We start from the raw sequence: 21,931 nt of genomic DNA on the forward strand, positions 1-21,931 counted from the left end.
TTCTAATGTCGTTTGGCAGCCTCCTGCTTTGTCCAGTGCTTGCAGGAAGAGCAGCCTGTTGCAGCTAGTTGGTGTGGGCTTGGAACCAGGGTGGACCGGCAGCTCCCCACTCCCCTAAGTTCCCTGTGCAGCAGCTGCCCAGCAGGCTAGCAATTGCCAGGCAGTTCAGCTGTCCCTCCCCCCCACTGCCATGTGCTGCTCCTGCTCTCTGGCTTGGAGCTGATCCCCAAGCCTCTTGCTTGCTGTGCGGGGGAAAGGGGGGAGTAAGGAGAAGGGGGCTAATGTTAGGGTGTCCCCCTCCCCCCTGCTTCTAAACCCCGCTTACCCCTTCTTCTCCATATAGAGCAGGGTGGGGACAGGGACGGAGAGAGACAGAGAGAGCCTGGGGCTGCAGCTACTGTCTCAACTTCCTGATCCCCTTTAAAAGACAATGCACTTAAGAGTGGGTCAGCTTACTTAAAGGGGCAGTGTGCATCTCTCTCTCTCTCAAACACAAAGTGTGTGTCTGTCTCTGTCTGCTATGCTATCTCCCCTCCCCTCAATTCCTGCTGCGTTGTAGAGTGAGAGGCTACATTAACAACGTGTTAACCCTTGAGGGCTCAGCTGAGTGCTAGTTCATCATTTAGCACAGGGGTTCTCAAACTGGGGATCGGGACCCCTCAGGTGGTCACGAGGTTATTACATGGGGGGTTATGAGCTGTCAGCCTCCACCCCAAACCCTGCTTTGCCTCCAGCATTTATAATGGTGTTAAATATGTAAAAAAGTATTTTTAATTTATATGGGGGGGGTCGCACTCAGAGGCTTGCTATGTGAAAGGGGTCACCAGTACAAAATTTGAGAAGCAGGGATTTAGGAGCAAGGCATTCCCTGGGAAATATCCCACCCTCTTCCACCCTCTAACTTCACCACCTCAACCAAACTTCACAATCATCATAGCTGTGAACAGTATTAAATTGTTTGTTTAAAACGTAAACTCTGTGTGTGTGTGTGTGTGTGTGTGTGTGTAGTTTTTTGTCTGGTGAAAAAAAATTTCCCGGAACCTAACACACATACCGCTTTACATTAATTCTTATGGGGAAATTGGATTCGCTTAACATCGTTTCGCTTAAAGTTGCATTTTTCAGGAACATAACTACAACGTTAAGTGAAGAGTTACTGTATAAAGCTTTTACAGGGTAAACTCATAAATTATTTGCCCTCTATAACACTGATAGAGAGATATGCACAGCTGTTTGTGTCTCCCCCCTCCCCAGGTATTAATGCATGCTCTGGGTTAATTAATAAATAAAAAGCGATTTTTATTAAATACAAAAAGTAGGATTTAAGTGGTTCCAAGTAATAACAGACAGAACAAAGTGAATTACCAAGTAAAATAAAATAAAACACGCAAGTCTAAACCTAATACAGTAAGAAAGTGATTACAGATGAAATCTCACCCTCAGAGATGTTCCAGTAAGCTTCTTTTACAGACCAGCATCCTTCTAGTCTGGGTCCAGCAATCACTCACACCCCCGTGGTTACCGTCCTTGGTTCCAGTTTCTTTCAGGTATCCTTGGGGGTGGAGAGGCTATCTCTTGAGCCAGCTGAAGACAAAATAGAGGGGGTCTCACAGGGGTTTAAATAGACTTTCTCTTGTGGGTGGAGACCCCCTCCTCTCTCCTATGCAAAATCCAGCTTCAAGATGGAGTTTTGGAATCACATGGGCAAGTCACGTGTCCTGCATGACTCATAGATCCATTGTCAGTTAAGCGTTTCTTGATTGGGCACTTCATTTGCACATTCCTTTCTCAAGAAGCTGACCAAATGCTTTACTAAGGCTACTTAAACTCAAACAAGTACACAGCCAATAGTCATCACTTCGAATACAAAAATGACACATGCCTACAAATAGGATGCATGTATTCAGTAGATCATAACCTTTTCAGAGAAATGTTACATGACATATGTAACAAAACATATTTCAGTTATGTCATATATACATTCATAAGCATATTTCCATAAAGAATTATGGGGTGCAACATCACAAACCCCAATGGAGGTAAGGAGTTGCACACGTGTACTGAAGGAAGACTCTCGCCCAATAAGCTGGGCATTAGGCAGCGATTATATGAATCTTGGATGAAATCCTGGCTTCACTGAAGGTAATGGCAAAACACCCATTGACTTCAATAGGCCAGGATTTTACCCCTTGTGCCTCTTCAATGGAAGACTCTCCTTGTCTACAGTGGGAGTTGGGTTGGGCCCTCCTAGCCCAAATCTGTTACATGTGCACAGCTTCCATTGAAGCCAGTGGAAGTTGTGTTCATGCAAAGGAGTGCAAAATTGAGTCCCAAGGTGTTATTAATCATGGTACTCTGTTATCTGCAGGTTTGGTTTCTTACCGTGATTTCTTTTTCTGCAGTATTTCTTTTTGTCTTTTTTAGAAGCTTCAGTTCGTGTGGAGGGGCTCTCCCTCTTTATCTGAAAACCATGAGATCTTCACTCACGTTATGGATCAGTACAGCTACTGCACCCCATCGCAAATACCCTTTTCAAACAGGTTTGAATGCTTCCAAACCCTGCAGAAATATTGGTCACTTCAATAATATCAAATTTTCGGCCAGGTCTACACTACAGACCTATATTGGTATAACTGCGTTGTTCGGGGGTGTGAAAAATCCATACCCCTGAGCAATGTAGTTGTAGACCTAACCCTTCACTTTGTCTACAGGAGAGCTTCTGTCAGGGAAGTGGATTAACTACACTGACTGGAGAAGTGTCTTCACTTAAGCACTACAGTGGCACAGCTGAAATGCTGTAAGTGAAGATGAGCCCTTAGGATTTTAGGCAAGGTATAGAATGGCTGACTGGCTACTGAGCTTATTAAGAGGACTGAGACGCTGAGTTTATTAAGAGAACTTGGCATTTTCTCTTTTGTCAGAGGCTTCTATTAGGCTTAAAAGGTGGCTAGACTCTTAAGACTCAATCCTGCAAGATGTTAAGAACCCTCAACTACCACTGGCTTCAATGGGAGGTGAGGGTGCTCAGCAACTCACAGGACTGAATCTTTATTCTCCATTCCTGACATTAAAAGTTAGTGTTAGAATGGATTGGCTTTTAAAAAGCCTTTCCACCATAGCAGTAGTGACACACACAACACTTAGAGGTCTATCTATCCTGACATGCCCCCATGCCCCCCCCCAAAGTTAAAAAGGATATATAACTAACTAAATAGCCTGAAGCGAACAAATCAACTGGTATAAACAGAAAATACCCCCAGACAGAGGTTTGTTTTTATCCCTGAAGAGGAAAGGAGCTAGAGACTCCATGAAGTCGGACAGGGATTTCGCTTTTGCTAATGATTTTACGTGGAAGGTGCCCACAGTGATGGCGGCAATCTAAAACCCTCTGATACATTGTAAGCTACATTGATCAAGAAATGGACCTCAATAGATGTGGCTTGCAATCTGCCATATAGACCATGCTATGGAAATGTTTAAGAACTCTTGCATTAAAACAAAACCTTGATAGTCTTAAACCTACAATCTCTTTCATACTCTGTTTTAGCCAGCAAATGACATTAAGGAAAAGCAGGGGCTGGGCAGGAAGATTTTGAGGCTATTTTAACTCAAGCCAAATATATCTTTTATCAGACCTATATACCGCTTCCTACAGCTTTAGTTTTCAGTGTGTTTATACTAGCACCACTGGAGGCCCATAAAGTCACATGGATGTAATAGAAACTAAACACAGAGAACCAGTGTAAACCGGAATTGTGCTACTGAATCCTCATGTGCCAAATTGGATTTGTATCCCTGCATGATTTCATCCATTTTTCCCCCAACTTGCTGTAAAAGTCCTTTCTGTAGTGTATTGCTTTCTCTTTCCACTTAGGTCCGGGTTCTATTGGAATGGAATTGCAGTTTTCCCAGATCCACCAAAAGACGGTGTTTACCCCAACATGAGCGTCCCTGTTACCGATGCCACCATTCACCTTTATGCACAGTCCATGGTAGCAAACATTAAAAAGAGGGCAGCCTGGTTCCGAACTGCTGATGTCCTATGGCCGTGGGTAAGTATATCACTTTAGAATTTAATGACAGATCCACAAGCTAAATATGAGTCAACAGTGTAACACTGTTGCAAAAAAGGTGAACATCATTCTGGGATGTATTAGCAAAAGTGTTGTAAGCAAGACACGAGAAGTAATTCTTTCGCTCTACTCTGCGCTGATTAGGCCTCAACTGGAGCATTGTGTCCAGTTCTGGGCACCCATTTCAGGAAAGATGTGGACAAATTGGAGAGAGTCCATAGAAGAGCAACAAAAATGGTTAAAGGTCTAGAAAACTTCACCTATGAGGGAAGATTTTAAAAAGCTGGGTTTGTTTAGTCTGGAGAAGAGAAGACTGAAAGGGGACATAACAGTTTTCAAGTACATAAAAGGTTGTTACAAGGAGGAGGGAGAAGAATTGTTCTTCTTAACCTCCAAGGATAGGACAAGAATCAGCGGGCTTAAATTGCAGCAGGGGAGGTTTAATTTGGACATTAAGAAAAACTTCTTAACTGTCAGTGTGGTTAAGTACTGGAATCAATTGCCTAGGGAGGTTGTGAAATCTCCATCATTGGAGATTTTTAAGAGCAGGTTGGACAAACATCTGTCAGGAATGGTCTACATAATACTTAGTCCTCCCTCGAGTGCAGGGGACTGACTAGATGACCTCTCGAGGTCCCTTCCAGTCCTATTGTTACCGAAATATAAGGAAAGATGCTTTATTTTGCAGAAGAAAGGAGAGCTCTGTAATAGATACAGAAGGCTCTGCCTTACACAAGTTGTACAGATTTTTTTATATACATTTAGACAAAGACATGCCGTGTTAACACTTAATTGGTAGTTACCAGACCCCGTGATCTGGTCATGGAAAACTGCCTTGGAGCAAGATTTTTTTGCTTTGTAATTGAAAAGAAAGGCTAGTTAAAAAGTTTAGGGTACTGTGTACGTGAGGCTTTTGGAGGCTTCTGCCTTCACCTACTGGCCGTTTGCAAAACTATTAAAAGGGCGGGGGGGGGCACCAAATAGCTTTCACACTATGATTCTATGATAAGACAAACTGTGCTAGTAAATGGTATTCCCTTATGATCAGGATGCCTCTAGTTTTTTGTCAGAGGATTGCCTGTCTGGGGTCAATCGGAGGAAGGTTCTTCAGAGAAGAGAAAGGTGGGGCTGTGTGTTCATTGTCACTTTGGGGCCCTTTCCAAACCTAAGTTGACTTTTGTAGACCAAAAAATAATCCTGAATTCACACTGATTTGGGGGCAAGTTCATGATTCTGTGCAAACTGTCCACCCAACCCTGTAGTATTATGAGTGCAGACTGCAGTTGGTGCTGTATACTAACATTTATGAAGGTGCTCTTCCTTCCCCAAGATGCATACAGAGATGTTGTGGTTCGCACATCAGGTGAAGATGTGAGGTGGGGCTGGTGTAGGAATCTTGCAGAGATTGTTGAAAGAGATTGTTGAAGTCCATGCATCTGATGAAGTGGGTTCTAGCCCACGAAAGCTTATGCCCAAATAAATTTGATAGTCTCTAAGGCAAGGGCCAGCAAGGTATGGCACCAAAGGCAGAACACGAGCTGATTTTCAGTGGCACTCACACTGCCCGGGTCCTGGCTGCCGGCCTTGGGGCTCTGCTGCCAGCCTGGGGTTCTGTCCGCCGGCCTGACTCAGCCCGCTGCCGTCCCTGGGTCCCAGCCACCAGTCCGGGTGTCTCCGCTGCTGGCCTGGGGTCCTAGCCGCCAGCCCAGCGCTCTGCAGCTGGCCCCAGCTGTGGCCCACTGGCCCTAGCCTGGGGCAGTGAGGGGTGCAGACAGGCAAGAGGGGGTGCAGCTCAGCACCCCCACCTTAAAAATTGTTCTAGCGCCACTGGGATATTCTGATTTGCTGCTTACATCACTATCACGCCACGTGGAACAGCGCACTGCGTTTGACGTCAAGTAACTTTACAAATCCCTTCTGTTTTCTGACCATGGCAGGAGCACCATCTGTTGTCACACAAAATATTTTTCTGATGTCAACTCCTCGTTCTTCAAAATGGCTTACAAAACTTTCCACTATATCTTCCCCCTTTGTCGTGCCATGCAGGGGTTTTAGGCAACAAAGTTCCTCTTGGATTTCATTGGAAGCACGATATCTTGCAAAAACTGCCAAACATGGAATGCCATTTATATCCACGCTCTCGTCAACTGCAATGCTAAATACTGCTGTGTCTTTTAATGCAGTCGTCTGCTTTTTGTTAATGTTTTCTGCCATTTCGCTTACACGTCTCTCAGCTGTTCTGGCAGAGACAGGCAGTTCTTTCATTTTAGATACGATCGTATCTTTATTTGGCAAAACATTGAACAAAACCCCCAAACTGCTGAGAAAAACTTCTTTTATATATTCCCAATCTATAAACGGCTTTCCGTTTTTTGCAATGCACCATGCAATCTTGTAACTTCCTTCTGTGGCTTATTTTTACTTACACTTAAGCATTTAAAAACACTGCTTTGCTTCTCATATCCTGCTACTGCCTTTTTGATCAATTCAGTCTTGTCTGCTTCGTCAAGAAAGGTTTTCTCGTGCTTTGAAAATGTCGTTGAACACCTGATGTGCGACAAACAATACTTTCACAACAGAAAGCACAAACAGCACGGCCCTTCTTTTGAATAAATCCAAATGGGTCTTTCCAAGAAGGCTGAAATGAACAGACATCTAACTTTGCTTTCTTAGGAGCTGACATTTTGTCAAATGTACCCCACAACTCACAGTAGAAAAAAAAATCTCGACAGACAAAACAACCCCAAACCGTGTAAGCTAATGTTTCTAACTGATATCACCACTCACCTAAACGAACTCAACCTCTGTCTCCAGGGTGCAGGGCAAATGATTCTGGATCTTTATGAAGCTCGGAAGGCATTTGTTGTAAAACTAGCAGTTTTTTTCATCAGATATTCAAACTTAGACTTTCCGCTACTTCTCACGCATAAAAGAGCTATCGACACTTTCCACTGTCAGTGTTGATGAGATTGGAAGGTACATGCAAGAACTGGAATCAGAATTTTCTGACAGATTTCAAGATTTCCAGCAATTTGGCCCAATGCTTTCTTTTCTAATTAAACCTGAAAAGTTCAACAAAAGCAACTTGGATTTGTCTGTATTTCAGTGGATGGGTGTTGAAGATTTCAAAATGCAGCTCATTCAGTAAAAAGCTCAGAATTGTGGGCGTCAAAGTTTCGAGATCTGCAGAGTACACTTGAAGCTACTGAGAGAGATCATGGGGCCTCTATTCTGACCTGCTGGATGTCCTGCCAGTGAAATTTAACTGGTTGAAGAAAATTGCGTTTGCGATACTTTCAGCATTTGGATCCACGTACCTGTGTGAACAGGTATTTTCACACACGAAATCTGTCCTCTGTCCCCCTCGGAGCCAGTTAACAACTGATCACTCAGAAGCCTGTGTGCAGCTTAAAGTACCCAAATACGTGCCCAGACATTGAAAAACCCAGCAAGGAAAAGCAAGGGCAAGGATCACACTAAACTGATAAGATCTGCATTTTAGTTTAATTTTAAATGAAGCTTCTTAAACATTTTAAAAATCTTATTTACTTTACATACAATAGTTTAGTGTTATAATAATGACTCAGAGAGAGACCTTCTAAAAATGTTAAAATGTATCACTGGCACGCGAAACCTTAAATTTAAGTGAATAAATGAAGACTTGGCACACCACTTCTGAAAGGTTGCCGACCCCTGCTCTAAGGTGCCACAAGAACTCCTCGTTGTTTTTGAAAGGTAGTGTGTTCAAAGAAGTTTGTCTGCACAAGAGGAAGATTTCCAAGAATATATCATGATGCATCATACAAATCTATAATTAAACTGATTTTAAGTGTGTACACATAATACACTGGCTGAGTAATTTTAATTGTGTGCCTAATTTTCCTGTGCATTTGCTATGATTGAGCACACAATAATAAATAGTTAGCTGTGCTTCGTATTAGATACACGTGTACACACATGCTCAGTATGCAGACGCAGTCAGTTCAAGTGGGCATCCAAATTAAGTGTGTAGTTATGCATGTGAATTTTGGATAATCAGGCCTTCTATATTTTGTGCATTCATTATTCCATTTCACTATTCGTTTATCCACTTATTAGACTAGGGATTATCATATTCTAGGCCGGGGGTTGTCAATAAATTGTGTAACATATGTGGTTATTCTGTCCAGATTGTTAGTGTGCTTTGTTGTTTCTTTCCTCTCCACCAATTACTCAGTGCTGATGTAAGATTGTGTATTCTCGGCTCACAAAAATACATACAAACTCCCTCTCTTTTTGTCAAGAGCAAGGAAAGGAATGAGAGAATTGCCAGATATCAGATAGACACACTGGGCAACCTCCCTGCCAAGGAAATGCATGCTCTTGTGAGTTGTGCTGTGTAGACTGCCTTAATTCCTGTCGGTCATGGCAGTTGGTCAGTGTTGCGGTAGCCATGTTGGTCCCAGGATATTAGAGAGACAAGGTGGGTGAGGTGATCATTTTTACAGTAGATTGTCAGTTGTCCTATTTGAATAACCAAAGCCATTCTTGTTACTTGGGCCCTTAACTTTTGACTGGTTTATGCAGATGAGCTCAGAAGGATGTTTTACAGTGGTTAAGGATTGTAATATAAGAACATTGTTAAACTACCTCATCATGGAAGTTAATAACCTGTGGGCCACTTGCTGGGATCTTCTGGGGGATGGCTTGCTTCATCAATTCCCAGCCTTTACAAGGGTACCTCAGCCCCTCCTCTTCTTTGCCTGTGGCACACAATGATTCAGTCTCCTGAGGTCTGTAATATTTTGGTCTAATTCTGATTCTTGGGCTTGGTGTGGGGGTTGACTAGAGGGTAGTTAGTAGCCTGTGATATACAGAGAGGTCAGATTAGATGATCTGGTGGGCCCTTCAGGCCGTAAACTCTTGGAACTCTGACTATAACTACAACTTCCACTAATTCATACAGATGTGTTATTTTCTAAATTGCAGGGCTGTGACAAACAGTTCTTTAATGCATCAGTTCAGTACTCCAACATGGACCCATTATTAGATTATATTAACAAGCATGCTGATCAATTTGGAGTGACTGTCCAGTATTCCACTGTCAGTGATTACTTCCAGGCATTGTATAACAGAAACCTCACATGGGACATTCAGAATTATCAAGACTTTCTTCCGTATTCAACAGGTACTTAACAATATTTTTTTTTATACACTGCATATACTGATGGATATCAGTAGCTGGCATTAGGGTTAGTTTATTGTAACACAGTGTAACAGGAGCATAAGGAGCTTTTTTCCTGACTTACTCTTTCCGATTTGGTGGGCTCTAGTAGCTCCAATTCTGAAATATAAGAGGGATTGGAGTGTCTTTCTGAGGCAGCAGGAACTAGGGATGGAACCCAAGGGGTCCTGAAAGGAAAACCATGGCTTGGGAGAAAATTTAGCTTGAAAGTTGTCTTTGCTGTGTGAGTATCAACAAAGGCAAACCCCAGGAAGGCTTAGGTTTGGGGTATATCTATATCTGTATGTGCTGCCACTGTTGGTTGACTCTCTGATGACCTGAAAGATAGAGAGAATAATGCACTAATCAGATGCCCTGACGATTTCAAGTCAGGGATTTGGGAAAGCCATGTACAGTGGATTAGAAATGCAGAATTTAGAACAACTAGGCAAAGTTCAGTGAGAGTTCAGTGGGAAGATACAAGAGTATGTGTGATGAAGGAGCAATAATACCAAGCATGATCACAAGCTGAAAACTGGTTAGCAAACAGCAATGTGAAGATGGACTTGGGGAAGAAGGGGTGATGGCAGGTGCACTAAACATAAGCGTGTAGTGTAATGCTGTTGTTTATATATAAAAACTTGTTTAAAGCCATGCTGCTGTGGGGTGTATTTACAGAAGTAGGTCTTATGAAATCAGAAAGGTGATAACTTGTGAACTCTGGGGCAGGGATCCTGAGCCAAATTCTGCTTTATTACACCAGTGTAATCTGGAGTAACGCCACTGAAGTCATCAGATTTACACTGATGTAACATAAGAGGAGGAAATTAAGCTCTGTCTTTATAGGGATTTGGCAGTATTGGGTATGCTTATTGTACTGCCTAAAAAAAATCAGTCTCTCTCTATTTATTGTTAGTAAGATCACTGTGCTTTGAGCTTCATGGCACAGAAGGGAAAGTGATAAACTGAAAAATACCTAAAGAGGGATACAAAGCTGATGAGAGAAATAGAGTGCATGTCCTGTAAAAGGATTCAGTGGTAGCCATGTTAGTCTGTATCAGCAAAAAAAACGAGGAGTCCTCGTGGCACCTTAGAGACTAACAAATTTATTTGGGCATAAGCTTTCATGGGCTAGATAAATGATTTATCTCGTTAGACTGACCTAACACTTGGTTAAAGCACCCCATCCTCCTGTATTTTTTACTTCATACACATCTGATGAAGTTGGTTCTAGCCCATGAAAGCTTATGCCCAAATAAATGTGTTAGTCTCTAAGGTGCCACAAGGATGCCTCGTTTTTTTTGTCCTGTAAAAACAGACCAGAGGAACTGGAATTGCACAGATAGGATAAGAGATGGCAAAGAGGGGACATGAAAGCGATCTATAAATATCTGAACTTTTATTTGCCACTGTTAGGGAGGGTGGAATCACCCACCTTAGAGTAGTTCACTAATCCTGTTGTCCTCCTATGCCTCTGGAGCACTTGACAGATATATAATCTGAGAAGCCTGTTAAAATTATCTTTATTCGAGTTGGTCAGCACTTGCTGCACCATGTGGTGCTACTCAGGTTGTCGTAGTGCTGCTGGGAACTCAAAGTACCCATATGATTCTGGACATCTTAGGTACAAAAGTGCAATATTTATACCAGAGAAGACATCATAGAACTATAGGCCTGGAAGGGACCTTGAGAGTTCATCTAGTCCAGCCCCTGGCACAAAGGCAGGACCAAGTAAACCTAGACCGTCCCTGACAGGTGTTTAGCCAACCTGTTCTTAAAAACCAACAACAACAGAGATTCCACAATCTCCCTGGGAAGACTATTTCAGTGATTAACTACCCTTATAGTTAGAAAGTTTTTCCTAATATATAACCCAATAGTCCTTGCTGCAGAGTAAGCCCATTACTTCTTGTCCTACCTTCAATGGATGTGGAGCACAATTGATCACCATCCTCTTTCTAATAGTACTTAATATATTTGAAGACTTGTTGTCTGGTATGCCCTCAGTCTTCTTTTCTCAAGACTAAACATGCCCAGGTTTTTTAAGCTTTCCTCATAGGTCAGGTTTTCTAAACCTTGTATCATTTTTGTTACTCTTCTCTGGACACTCTCTCCAATTTGTCCACTTCTTTCTCATAGTATGGTGCCCAGAACTGAACCCAGTACTCCAGCTGAGGCCTCACCAGTGCCAAGTACAACAGAGCAGTTGCCTCCTGTGTCTTATGTATGATACTCTTGTTAATGCACCGCAACATTATACTGCCCTTTTTCTCCACTGCATCACATTGTTGACTGATATTCAGTTTGTGACCCATAATAACCTCAGATCCTTTTCAGCCGTACTGCTGCCTTAGCTAATTATTACCCAATCTGTACATTTTATTTTTCCTTCCCAAGTGTAGAACTTTGCACTTGTCTTTTGAAAATTTCATCTTGTTTCAGACCAATTCATCAAAGTCGTTTTGAATTCTAATTTTGGCCTCCAAAGGGCTTGCAACCCCTCACAGCTTGGTACCATCTGAAAATGTTGAATATTACCAGACAAACCGTTGTAGCACTCCGCGAGGTATGCTCTCCCAATTTAACAGGGAGCCATGGATAGTTACTCTTTGACTGTGGTCCTTCAGCCAGTTTATAGTTAGGCTTGGTGGAATTTGAGGTTTTTTAAAATAATTTCAATGGATAATATCAATGTTTATTTTTAAGTATTTTTTTCAATTTTTATCAATTTAAATTTTCACAGTTATGAGAAATTATGGGAATAGTGTCAGACAAAATGGCAGGTCAGACAATTATTTAATGATAGTAGACATTGATTTAAAAAAACTGAAGCTTTATAATTGTTAAAACACATTTTCAACATCGCATGTCAAAACGTACAAAGGAAATATCCTTACATCAAAGTCTGATAAGTTTTCAAGCAGCATTTTTATTTCTTTGCTTATCTGTAAATTTCAGTTATTATTGAGGGAAACATTTATTTTGTCGTTTGTGAGTGTACGGTGAAACTGACATTTAACAGTAAAAATCTGATCCTTCCAAGCCTACTTATAGTGATTTCATTGAGACTACATTTCTCTAGTTTGCTTATGAGACGGTCACACGGGACTGTGTCAAAAGCCTTACTAAAATCAAGAGATATTACATCTGTTGTTTCTCCCCTATCCACTGGGCCAGTAACCCTGTCTAAGAAGGAAATTAGGTTTATTTGACATGATTTGTTTTTGAGACATTCATGTTGGCTATTCTTTATAACCTAATTATTTTCTGGGTGCTTACAAATTGATTGCTTAATTTCTTCCAGTATCTTTCAAGGTATTGAAGTTAGGCTGACATCTCAGTTCCTAATACTGGGAATTTGCTTCAGGGTGCCTACAAAACACCAGGAAAGTATTCTTCCAACTCAGAGGCAGATGTGGCTACCGGTGGATAAGGGTCAAGCTAGCCAAATTTCATTCACCCATGGCAGTAACGGTTTGTTGCTTCTGTTTCTGATGTAAGTTTAGCCATGGCTGTTTCATCATTTTCCTTTGCACTCTGGATAGACACATGAGTATTCTGGACTATATTTAATTTGCTTACCCAATATTCTGTGGCACTTCTGATGTTAACGTATTTTTTTAATTAATGATGAAAAGGGATCATTGCTTCCCATGACTAATTATACAGAATGATCCCCTGACTCACGCACCTCCATCTAGGGATTGCATCATTTCAGGTAATGCACTGATAAATGTACTGTGAGTACTTGCCATGAGCAAACCACCACAGTCCTGCCTCTTGCATGTTTTACCTGCCTGTACGTTCAATGTACTTTACATGCTGCAGTTGGCTGTCGTTACTTATTTGGGTTATGGTAGCACCCTCAATGTGCTAGGAGATCTAAACACACTCTGTGCCTGTCACCAGCTCCTGGTGTGGTCTTTTGAGTGGTCTCTGCTGCTCCTGACTGGTCCTCCTTAGTTTCCCCTTGGTCAGGGCAGTTCTTGGACCCGCACCTCTAATTAAGTGTAGCAGTCTGCTTCAGTCTTTGGGCTGTGTTTGTGGAGGCAGCCAGGTGCAGGGGTGCCGCCCCATTGCTGTCCCAGGCCTTTCTGCCTCTCTCCTTTATAACAGGCCATTGCCTCTATTGGCTGCAGCTGTGGGTGCCTTCTTCCATGACTGGCAGCTCTGGCAGCTGCATGGGGGTGTTGTCAAACTTCTTGCCTGTAGACAGGAGAGGCTTTTCTCCCACTCCTGTTTATGCTCAATAGGGGGTTTGTAGACCCCATTACAGTGACCCAAAGGGCTTACCCTGCCTCATTATGAGCCTCACCTTAGTAAGTGAAAAATCATGGAGCAGGTCCTCAAGGAATCAATTTTGAAGCACTTTGAGGAGAGGAAAGTGATCAGGAACAGTCAACATGGATTCACCAAGGGCAAGTCATGCCTGACTAACCTAATTGCCTTCTATGATGAGATAACTGGCTCTGTGGATGAGGGGAAAGCAGTGGACATGTTATTCCTTGACTTTAGCAAAGCTTTTGATACCATCTCCGACAGTATTCTTGCCAGCAAGTTAAAGTAGTATGGGCTGGATGAATGGACTATAAGGTGGATAGAAAGCTGGCTAGATTGTCGGGCTCAACGGGTAGTGATCAATGGCTCCATGTCTAGTTGGCAGCTGGTATCAAGCAGAGTGCCCCAAGAGTCATTCCTGGGGCCGGTTTTGTTCAGTATCTTCATTAATGATCTGGAGGATGGCGTGGACTGCACCATCAGCAAGTTTGCAGATGACACTAAACTGGGAGGAGTGGTAGATATACTGGAGGGTAGGGATAGGATACAGAGGGACCTAGACAAATTAGAAGATTGGGCCAAAAGAAATCTGATGAGGTTCAACAAGGACAAGTGCAGAGTCCTGCACTTAGGACGGAAGAATCCCATGCACTGCTACAGACTAGGGATTGAGTGGCTAGGCAATAGTTCTGCAGAAAAGGACCTAGGGGTTACAGTGGATGAGAAGCTGGATATGAGTCGACAGTGTGCCCTTGTTGCCAAGAAGGCTAACGGCCTTTTGGGCTGTATAAGTAGGAGCATTGCCTGCGGATCGAGGGACGTGATCATTCCCCTCTATTCGGCATTGGTGAGGCCTCATCTGGAGTACTGTGTCCAGTTTTGGGCCCCACACTACAAGAAGGATGTAGAAAAATTGGAAAGACTCCAGCGGAGGGCAACAAAAATTATTAGGGGGTTGGAGCACATGACTTATGAGGGGAGGCTAAGGGAACTGGGATTATTTAGTCTGCAGAAGAGATTTGATAGCAGCTTTCAACAACCTGAAAGGGTGTTCCAAAGAGGATGGATCTAGACTGTTCTCAGTGGTAACCAGATGATAGATGAACAAGGAGTAGTGGTCTCAAGTTGCAGTGGGGGTGGTTTAGGTTGGATATTGGGAAAAACTTTTTCAGTAGGAGGGTAGTGAAGTACTGGAATGGGTTACCTAGGGACGTGGTGGAATCTTCTTCCTTAGAGGTTTTTAAGGCCCAGCTTGACAAAGCCATGGCTGGGATGATTTAGTTGGTGTTGGTCCTGCTTTGAGCAGGGGGTTGGACTAGATAATCTCCTGAGGTCTCTTCCACCCCTGATATTCCATGATTCTATGATTATTGCCGTATATATTTAAATGTCTGTGCACTTTGTACGGCCACATATTCTGTTGTTAGCCTCACAAACAAATAATTGAAATTCTCCTCTTTGACCACTTGAGGGCATCTGTTGATACATTTTGCAATCTCACGTCGTCTTGAATGGGTGTTGCCATATCACGCATTCCACTCCAGCCAAGGAAATGAAATTAAAGCTTATTCTGTTTTCCCTCCTCTTTTTAGTAAGGCATATGGATGGTTCATAACAAATAATAACTAGCAATCATAAAGCCCTTATCTTATTAATTAAAAATATAATGTGCTCCAATGACGCTGCTGCATTTGGCTTGTATAATTTCATGGGAACTTAATTTCAGTAAGAAGAGGCTTATTTTCACAGATAATTGCCTCAGATCAGCAATCAGATTACTGGGTTTGTAGTACAAAGTACTGTAGCTTCCTGGTTGTGCCTATTTAATGCTCCATGGTGAATGGGTGGGGAGAGGGTGCTGTGACTTGTGCCACATGATGCTTGGCTTATTTTCCCCTTACCAGCTGTTGCTTTTTATAGATAAGAAGGTGCATAGTCAAGGAGTATAACTAGTCAAAAATGGAGTAAGCACAGGCTGAAATGTTCAGTACTTTACTGTGTGTCATGTCTCTCAAATTCTTCATAGAACCATTTCAAGCATGGACTGGGTTTTATACTTCCCGCAGTGTTTTAAAAGGAATTGCACGAAGAGCAAGTTCACTTCTCTATGCTGGAGAGTCGTTTTTCACACAGTATGTTCAGAAATACCCAGCAGGTTCTGTTTGTAAATTCTGGGCCTTACAGCAGCTCCGCAGTCTTAGATGGGCAGTCTCTGAGGTAAACGTATACATTTTTTATCAGGAAAATTATATACACTGTTACCAAACGTCACTTTTGAAGATGAATTCACAAATTATAATAGTCATGCAAGTATTGGGCCATAATTTGCATCTGCAGTTAGTTGGTGGGCACAACTAATAGGATTCAGTCAGTCAAGGACCGGATTGTGCCCACAAATCAAGTTGTTTGGTGATGTACTGTCTGTGTGTGTGTGTGTGTGTGTGTGTGTGTGAGAGAGAGAGAGAGCTAGTGGTAGGTGTCACCAGTGTAGAAAGGCAAATAAGTTCCAAGCCTCAGCCCTATTAAGGCCCTTTCCTCAGGACTTGTTTTATTATCCACAAAATGGTCATAAAACAAAGCAAACCCAGTGGGAAAACACTGGGTAACAGCCTCAGAGGCTTTTACAGCTTCAACCAGTGTAAGAGAAGAGACGCTCCCTTCCTCTTTTGACCCAGCTTCCCCTTTTACACTCTGACCACAGCAGCCATGTGGCCTGATGGGATCTGTTAACCCTTTATATGCTGCAACACCTAGTCACAGGGTGCAATGAACTGTGGAGGTAATAGTGTGCTGTAAAATTAAAGGCTAAATTGAGACCCAGAAAAAAATATCTGTCCTTATGTATTTCACTTTTTGTGACCCAATCGCTGATTATGTAGGCAGGCATTTATAATAATCTCACAGTGAAAGGCAAAGGGAGATGGAAATCTTTGTGTGTCTTGTCTTTGACTATCTTGCTTCATTTATTACTCTTTAGGAATAGTCAAAATACAAATTTGGGACTACAGTTGTAGGAAAGCATTACATTAAATTATCTCATGTGTGGGGATGACTTATTCATAGTAATTCAAGTGCAAACCTAAACTTGGGATTCAAGTGGATTGTAACTTTTAAATCCCTTTCAAATGTAAGGTTCAGCACCATGATGGTATAACAGGGACAGAATCCCCCAAGGTGAAGGACATGTATATGAATCACTTGATGGATGGAATAGTTAATGTGAAGAAACTGATGGCATCCATAATTTTAGACACAGACAATGCTAAGAAGAATGGAAAACTCTATTCTTCTGTTTACAATAAAGACACAGGAAAACGAGGTAATGTCTTAAATTCGTTTTGTTTTTTGAGATTGGTGTATGAAGTGTAGCATATTTTCCTGCTCACATTAAATGGATGAAGTGTTATCTCTGTAAGTAGAGCTGGGCAAAGTTTTTTGGACAAATAGTTTATTAAACGAAAAATACAATTTTGGTCAACCCAAATCCTTTATTAAAGGATTAGAAAACATGGCTTACAGTGATAGACTCAAGGAGCTCAATCTTTTTAGCTTAACAAAGAGAAGGTTAAGAGGTGTCTTGATCATAGTATATAAAGACCTACATGGGGAACAAATATTTAATATGGACTCTTCAATACAGCAGAAAACGGTATAACACAATCCTGTGGCTAGAAATTGAAGCTTGACAAATTCACACAGGAAATAAGGCATAATTTTTTAGCAGGGAGGGTTAGTTAGCTATTGGAACAGTTTACCAAGAGTCATGGTAGATTTTCCATCACTGACACTTTTTTTAAAATCAAGATTGGATGTTTTTCTACATGATATGCTCTAGGAATTATTTTGGGGAAGCTCTGTGGTCTGTGTTACATAGGTCAGACTTAATTATCATAATGGTCCCTTCTGGCCTTGGAATCTATGAATCTATTAAAATACTTGCAACTGTTGGACACACATAATTTTGACCATTCACAAAATGGCCAGAGGAGGAGCTGGTGCTGGCACTGCCACCAGTGCTGCTATCCCGTTCTCTCTCCTTCCTTCCCCCCCTCCCCAAAATAACCTTTAGCCCAATAGTTAGGACACTCACCTGGGATGTGGAAGACCCCAGTTGGAATCCCTGTCTAGAACAGATCCAAAACGGATTTTTCCCCCCCTCCAATTAACTGAAAATTCTAAAAAGCTCTAAAACCTGAACTGATTATTTTTCTGGATATGTGTGTGTCTCTCTCTTTTTTTGGAACTGAATGCTCAGCTCTAATTGTAAGCCATAGTTTGGAAGAGGCCATGTACCAAGGATACCCACCAACCCTCAAGCAAGGCACTGAGCCACCAAGTGTCAGGCACCCAAAACCAAAGATCATGCAGTAGGGACCCAGAGCTTTGTGTGACTAAAGACTTCAGGACTGGACCCCAAATTCTGCCTTCAGACATGTGTCCAAAGGAGAATGTGGCATGACGAAGACAGTTCCTTAACTAGTCTTCCTATCTGAAGGAAGGAGTCTAGGATATCCAGTAGTCAACTTTATGGAAGATTTTCCTTACGATTTACTGCCAGGATATGCAAGAATTTATTAATGTGTTCTAGGAGTCTGTTTATTCCAGGAAGATTATGGAGTTCCTTTTTAAAAACAAAAAAACAAAAAAAAAGCTGGTTTGTTTTGGAGACTTTTTTATTATTGTTGAATGAAAACAGTGCTTTGGGCAGCAGCTTGTGCATTGTTTATGGGTTACTGAAATCAGGTTTCCCTATAGAATCTCCTGCATAACACTGCTGGTATTTAGGCTGTATGATTGTAAATAGAGGAGAACTTTTTATTGTCATCACTTAGTGTCTCATCTGTTGTAATTAATATTAATATCAAATGTGTTTCTCTGAATTCAGGGCCTTTGTGTGGTTCAAACAGAAGAATAATATACTGTACCAAAGGGACATTGGCTTTATACTGTATTATAAATATAGCTCTGAATGTGCAACCATGATACACTCTTTGAGGCATATTTTTTAGGTTGAAACCTTATACGATGGTGATGCTATTGTACCTGAGTATGTTCCTTAAAAGAAAAATGACTGTGCACTACTGTTTCTTATTTTAAAGCTGTATTTTTACTTTGTGTGCATGAAAAGGTACAAGGAATGTTGAACAATACATTATTGTCTATAATCCCCTGGCATGGAACATCACTACCTTTGTCGTTGTTGCTATGAGCTACTCAGTGGTCAGTGTGTATGATGAATTGGGACATCCTGTACCGGCACAGGTACTGCATGGTTATGTTAATGTATATATTGCAGTTCTCTTTGTAACTGACTCATTACAGTACAATCATTTCCAATTCCTTTTTTTTCTCTTCCACCCTCTTAGCAAGACCTGATACTTCTTCTGTAAATTAGAAACAACAACATGATTATATTGGTGTTGCTCATGTAACCAAGCAATCTGCCTATAAATCTGTTATTCAGTCCAATTTACTTTCCCAGAACAGAAAGTATCACCAAAACGTATAATATTAAGGACAAGGGGGAGGATCCTGTATATTTTACAAGGATTTGAAATTATTTGGCACGTTAAGGAAACAAAAGAGGCCCCAAGGAAGGAGTGTGTGGAATTGGGTGAGTGTGGGGCGGGCTCTCTCTCCCACAGTGGCAGTTCCTGTCCTGCAGGGCTGGGCCCGGCTCCCTCCTCCAGGCATGTCGACTTGATGAATAAGCTTGAAACGTCACTCAGGTTTGACCTGGTTCCCCTGTGTTACGATGGAGGGGTGTCCAGGTCAAATTTCAGTGAGTGGCATTGCAACCTGGCACGCGGGTTCACAGCACCAATCAGGTTTGTCCCTGCCTCCTCTCTGCCATGACAGAGGAGCAGTTGGACTAAACCTGCTTGGCACTGCAACCCTGGGTGCCAGGTCACAGTGTTCAGAGCGGGCAAGCAGGCCCAGACCCGCAGGACAAGAACCGTTACTGAAGAATGAGTGTGCGGCAGCCTTGCTCTTCACCCACCACATCGTCAGCAGGCTGGAAGAATTGTATGTTTGTCTAGGCCAGGGCCCAGTGATAGGTTAATCCAGCCCTAGGTATGGTGACCGATCCAGAACCTTTCCATGACCATTGGTAGGCTGGGATCCACTGTTTAGGAAACAGTGATTTAAAACACAATTTTGAAGTGTGTAGGCAGCCTCTGAGGAATCCCCCAGACGTTCCAATCATTTTTCTGTCATTCATCGTTTTTTGTTAGTTTCAAGGGAGGTTTGTGTTTGTTTCTGTTTTTTTCAATTACACTGGTATTTTAAGATGGATTTGATTTAAATCAATAGCTTTGGTTTCATGTTGGCAAGGAGTTGGTTAAAATATTATCTAATCTCATAGTTTGACACTAATATTAATTCCCAAACAAAACTGTGAATCTTAAATTGAGGTTGCTAAATAACTCCCCCCTTATCAAAACAGAACAAAAGAACATCATAATTCTAAATTTTAAAGGTGGACATGTTTGGAAATTCTCCTGTGAAAATACCAGGTGAGACTTTACAGATATGCACATTAGACATATATACCCATTAGCTCTGTCTGAAATACAGTATCATTCTCTCTCTCTCAACTTGCAGATCCAAAGCTCAGCAGAATCCCCCTCGACCTACGATTTGTATATTCTTGTCACACTAAGTGGTCTCAGTTACCAAAGATACAGTGTTAAGTTATCAGCTGACAAGGAATCTGCATTCATTGCGAGATCAGTTAAATATGGACGAAAAGTCATAAAGCATGCTGATCGTCAGAGTAGATGGCTGATTCCTGTGCTTAACGACTGCTACACAGTGATGTTGGACCAAAATACTAATCTAATGCACAGCATTACTGACAGGTGAGGCTACCATCATTTTTAATTTTAGTCAAACAGCATTTTAGGATAAACAAAACCATTTTTAAAAAAGGAAATCCAGGTACTTGATCACATATTATGCTCTGAGAATTAACGACTAACAAGAGTGCTTTACAATCAGAGGACTTGACAACTTCTCCCTTCTGCTCATTTTGTGAAGCGAGCAAATGAATGGTCTTATTCCTAGATCATGCTTTTTTCCCCTGTGGGATTGAATCTGTGTAGTCAGGGTAATATTCATGGATTCATAATTCCAAGGCCAGAAGGAATCACTGTGATCATCTAGTCTGACCTCCTGATTAGCATAGGCCATAGAACTTCCCCAAAATATTATGGTTAACTAACTTAGATTTTATAATGTACTAACTTTAGGAGATCGATTCTATTTAATAGATACTATAACAGGGTGCCCAGGTCGCCCCTTATGGCTTTGCAAGCACCCTGCTCATTAGCCCTTTCTGATGGACCCTTAAACACTCCACACACTCTCTGATGTGGTTCACAGCACCCCTTCCAAGGGCTGGTTTAACCTCAAATAAAGTTCATGCAGTCCTCAGAGTCCTTAATCTCAAAATAATTCCCAGTGAGCCCCCAACATGAAGTCCATAAACACAATTCAACAGTTCATACTTAGCTCCAGTTCTTCTGCCATGCTGAGAGCTCTTCCTGTGCCAATCTGCACCACCCAAAGCCATCAGTGCCAACCCTTTCTGTCCGGAGCTCAGCCCTCTGGCCCTGGCTTCCTTCTTCTTTAGTGTCTCCCCTGTTCTGGGAGAGAAGGCAGTCTATATACTGCCCTCCTCCAGAATGGTCCTCCTGATTGCTAGGAGAGAGGGGAAACCTGCCCCACCCCACACTAGAGAGCTCCTGATCCTGGGCCCTTAAAGGAACAGTGTCCTGGGGGTTTTCCCCTCTCATCCAACTCCCAGTACCCCAGTCCTGCTTCCTCACTTCTGCTACCAGGTCATTTTCTGGGTCTTTGTTTATTCCAATACCCTGGAAATGGGGTCTTCTGGCCCCCTTTCCTCTTACACCAGTACATCCTGTTACAGATACAATACGAATCTACAGTGAATTTATATGATCTCTCATGATGTAACAATAGCCAAGTGCTCTTCCCCCCATCAGTAATTCCTACTGTGTTCTCTAAAACTGCTAGCTCTAGGATGGGAACGTAGAGAACTTCTTAAAGTGAACCTGACATTCCTTTTATTTAAGCATAAATAAAAGGAAATAAACCCAAAAAACTGACCGAGTGCAAGCTAACTGAATACATCTGTCGGTTTACAGGTCCAGATCCTCATATGGTGTAAATTGCCTTAGCTCCTTTGACTTCAGTGGAGTTAACGCTGATTTACACCAGCAGATGGATCAAGCCTATAGTTTTCAAGGCAGCACATGCATCTTACTAATGATCTTGGATCTCATTCCCAGAGGTGTTTTTTCTTAGAATCATTCCCCTCACAGGGGTATTTGGAGGATTAACTGGTTACTAG

General features: G+C 42.0%; 1 protein-coding gene across 2 annotated transcripts in view; it reads left to right on the top strand.

Moving 5' to 3' along the window:
- The window catches only part of MAN2B2 (mannosidase alpha class 2B member 2), a 61,903-nt gene that overhangs the window by 27,772 nt on the left and 12,200 nt on the right, over nt 1-21,931 (top strand). For both annotated transcript variants that reach the window (XM_045018595.1, XM_045018594.1), the window contains exons 5-11: nt 2,425-2,540; nt 3,875-4,052; nt 9,042-9,240; nt 15,581-15,771; nt 16,687-16,873; nt 18,683-18,816; nt 20,161-20,417. In XM_045018595.1, coding sequence (XP_044874530.1) covers nt 2,425-2,540; nt 3,875-4,052; nt 9,042-9,240; nt 15,581-15,771; nt 16,687-16,873; nt 18,683-18,816; nt 20,161-20,417 — 1,262 coding nt within the window. The remainder of the gene's footprint in view (nt 1-2,424; nt 2,541-3,874; nt 4,053-9,041; nt 9,241-15,580; nt 15,772-16,686; nt 16,874-18,682; nt 18,817-20,160; nt 20,418-21,931) is intronic.

The sequence above is a fragment of the Mauremys mutica genome, chromosome 5 (genome assembly GCF_020497125.1).
Source record: "Mauremys mutica isolate MM-2020 ecotype Southern chromosome 5, ASM2049712v1, whole genome shotgun sequence".
NCBI lineage: Eukaryota > Metazoa > Chordata > Testudines > Geoemydidae > Mauremys > Mauremys mutica.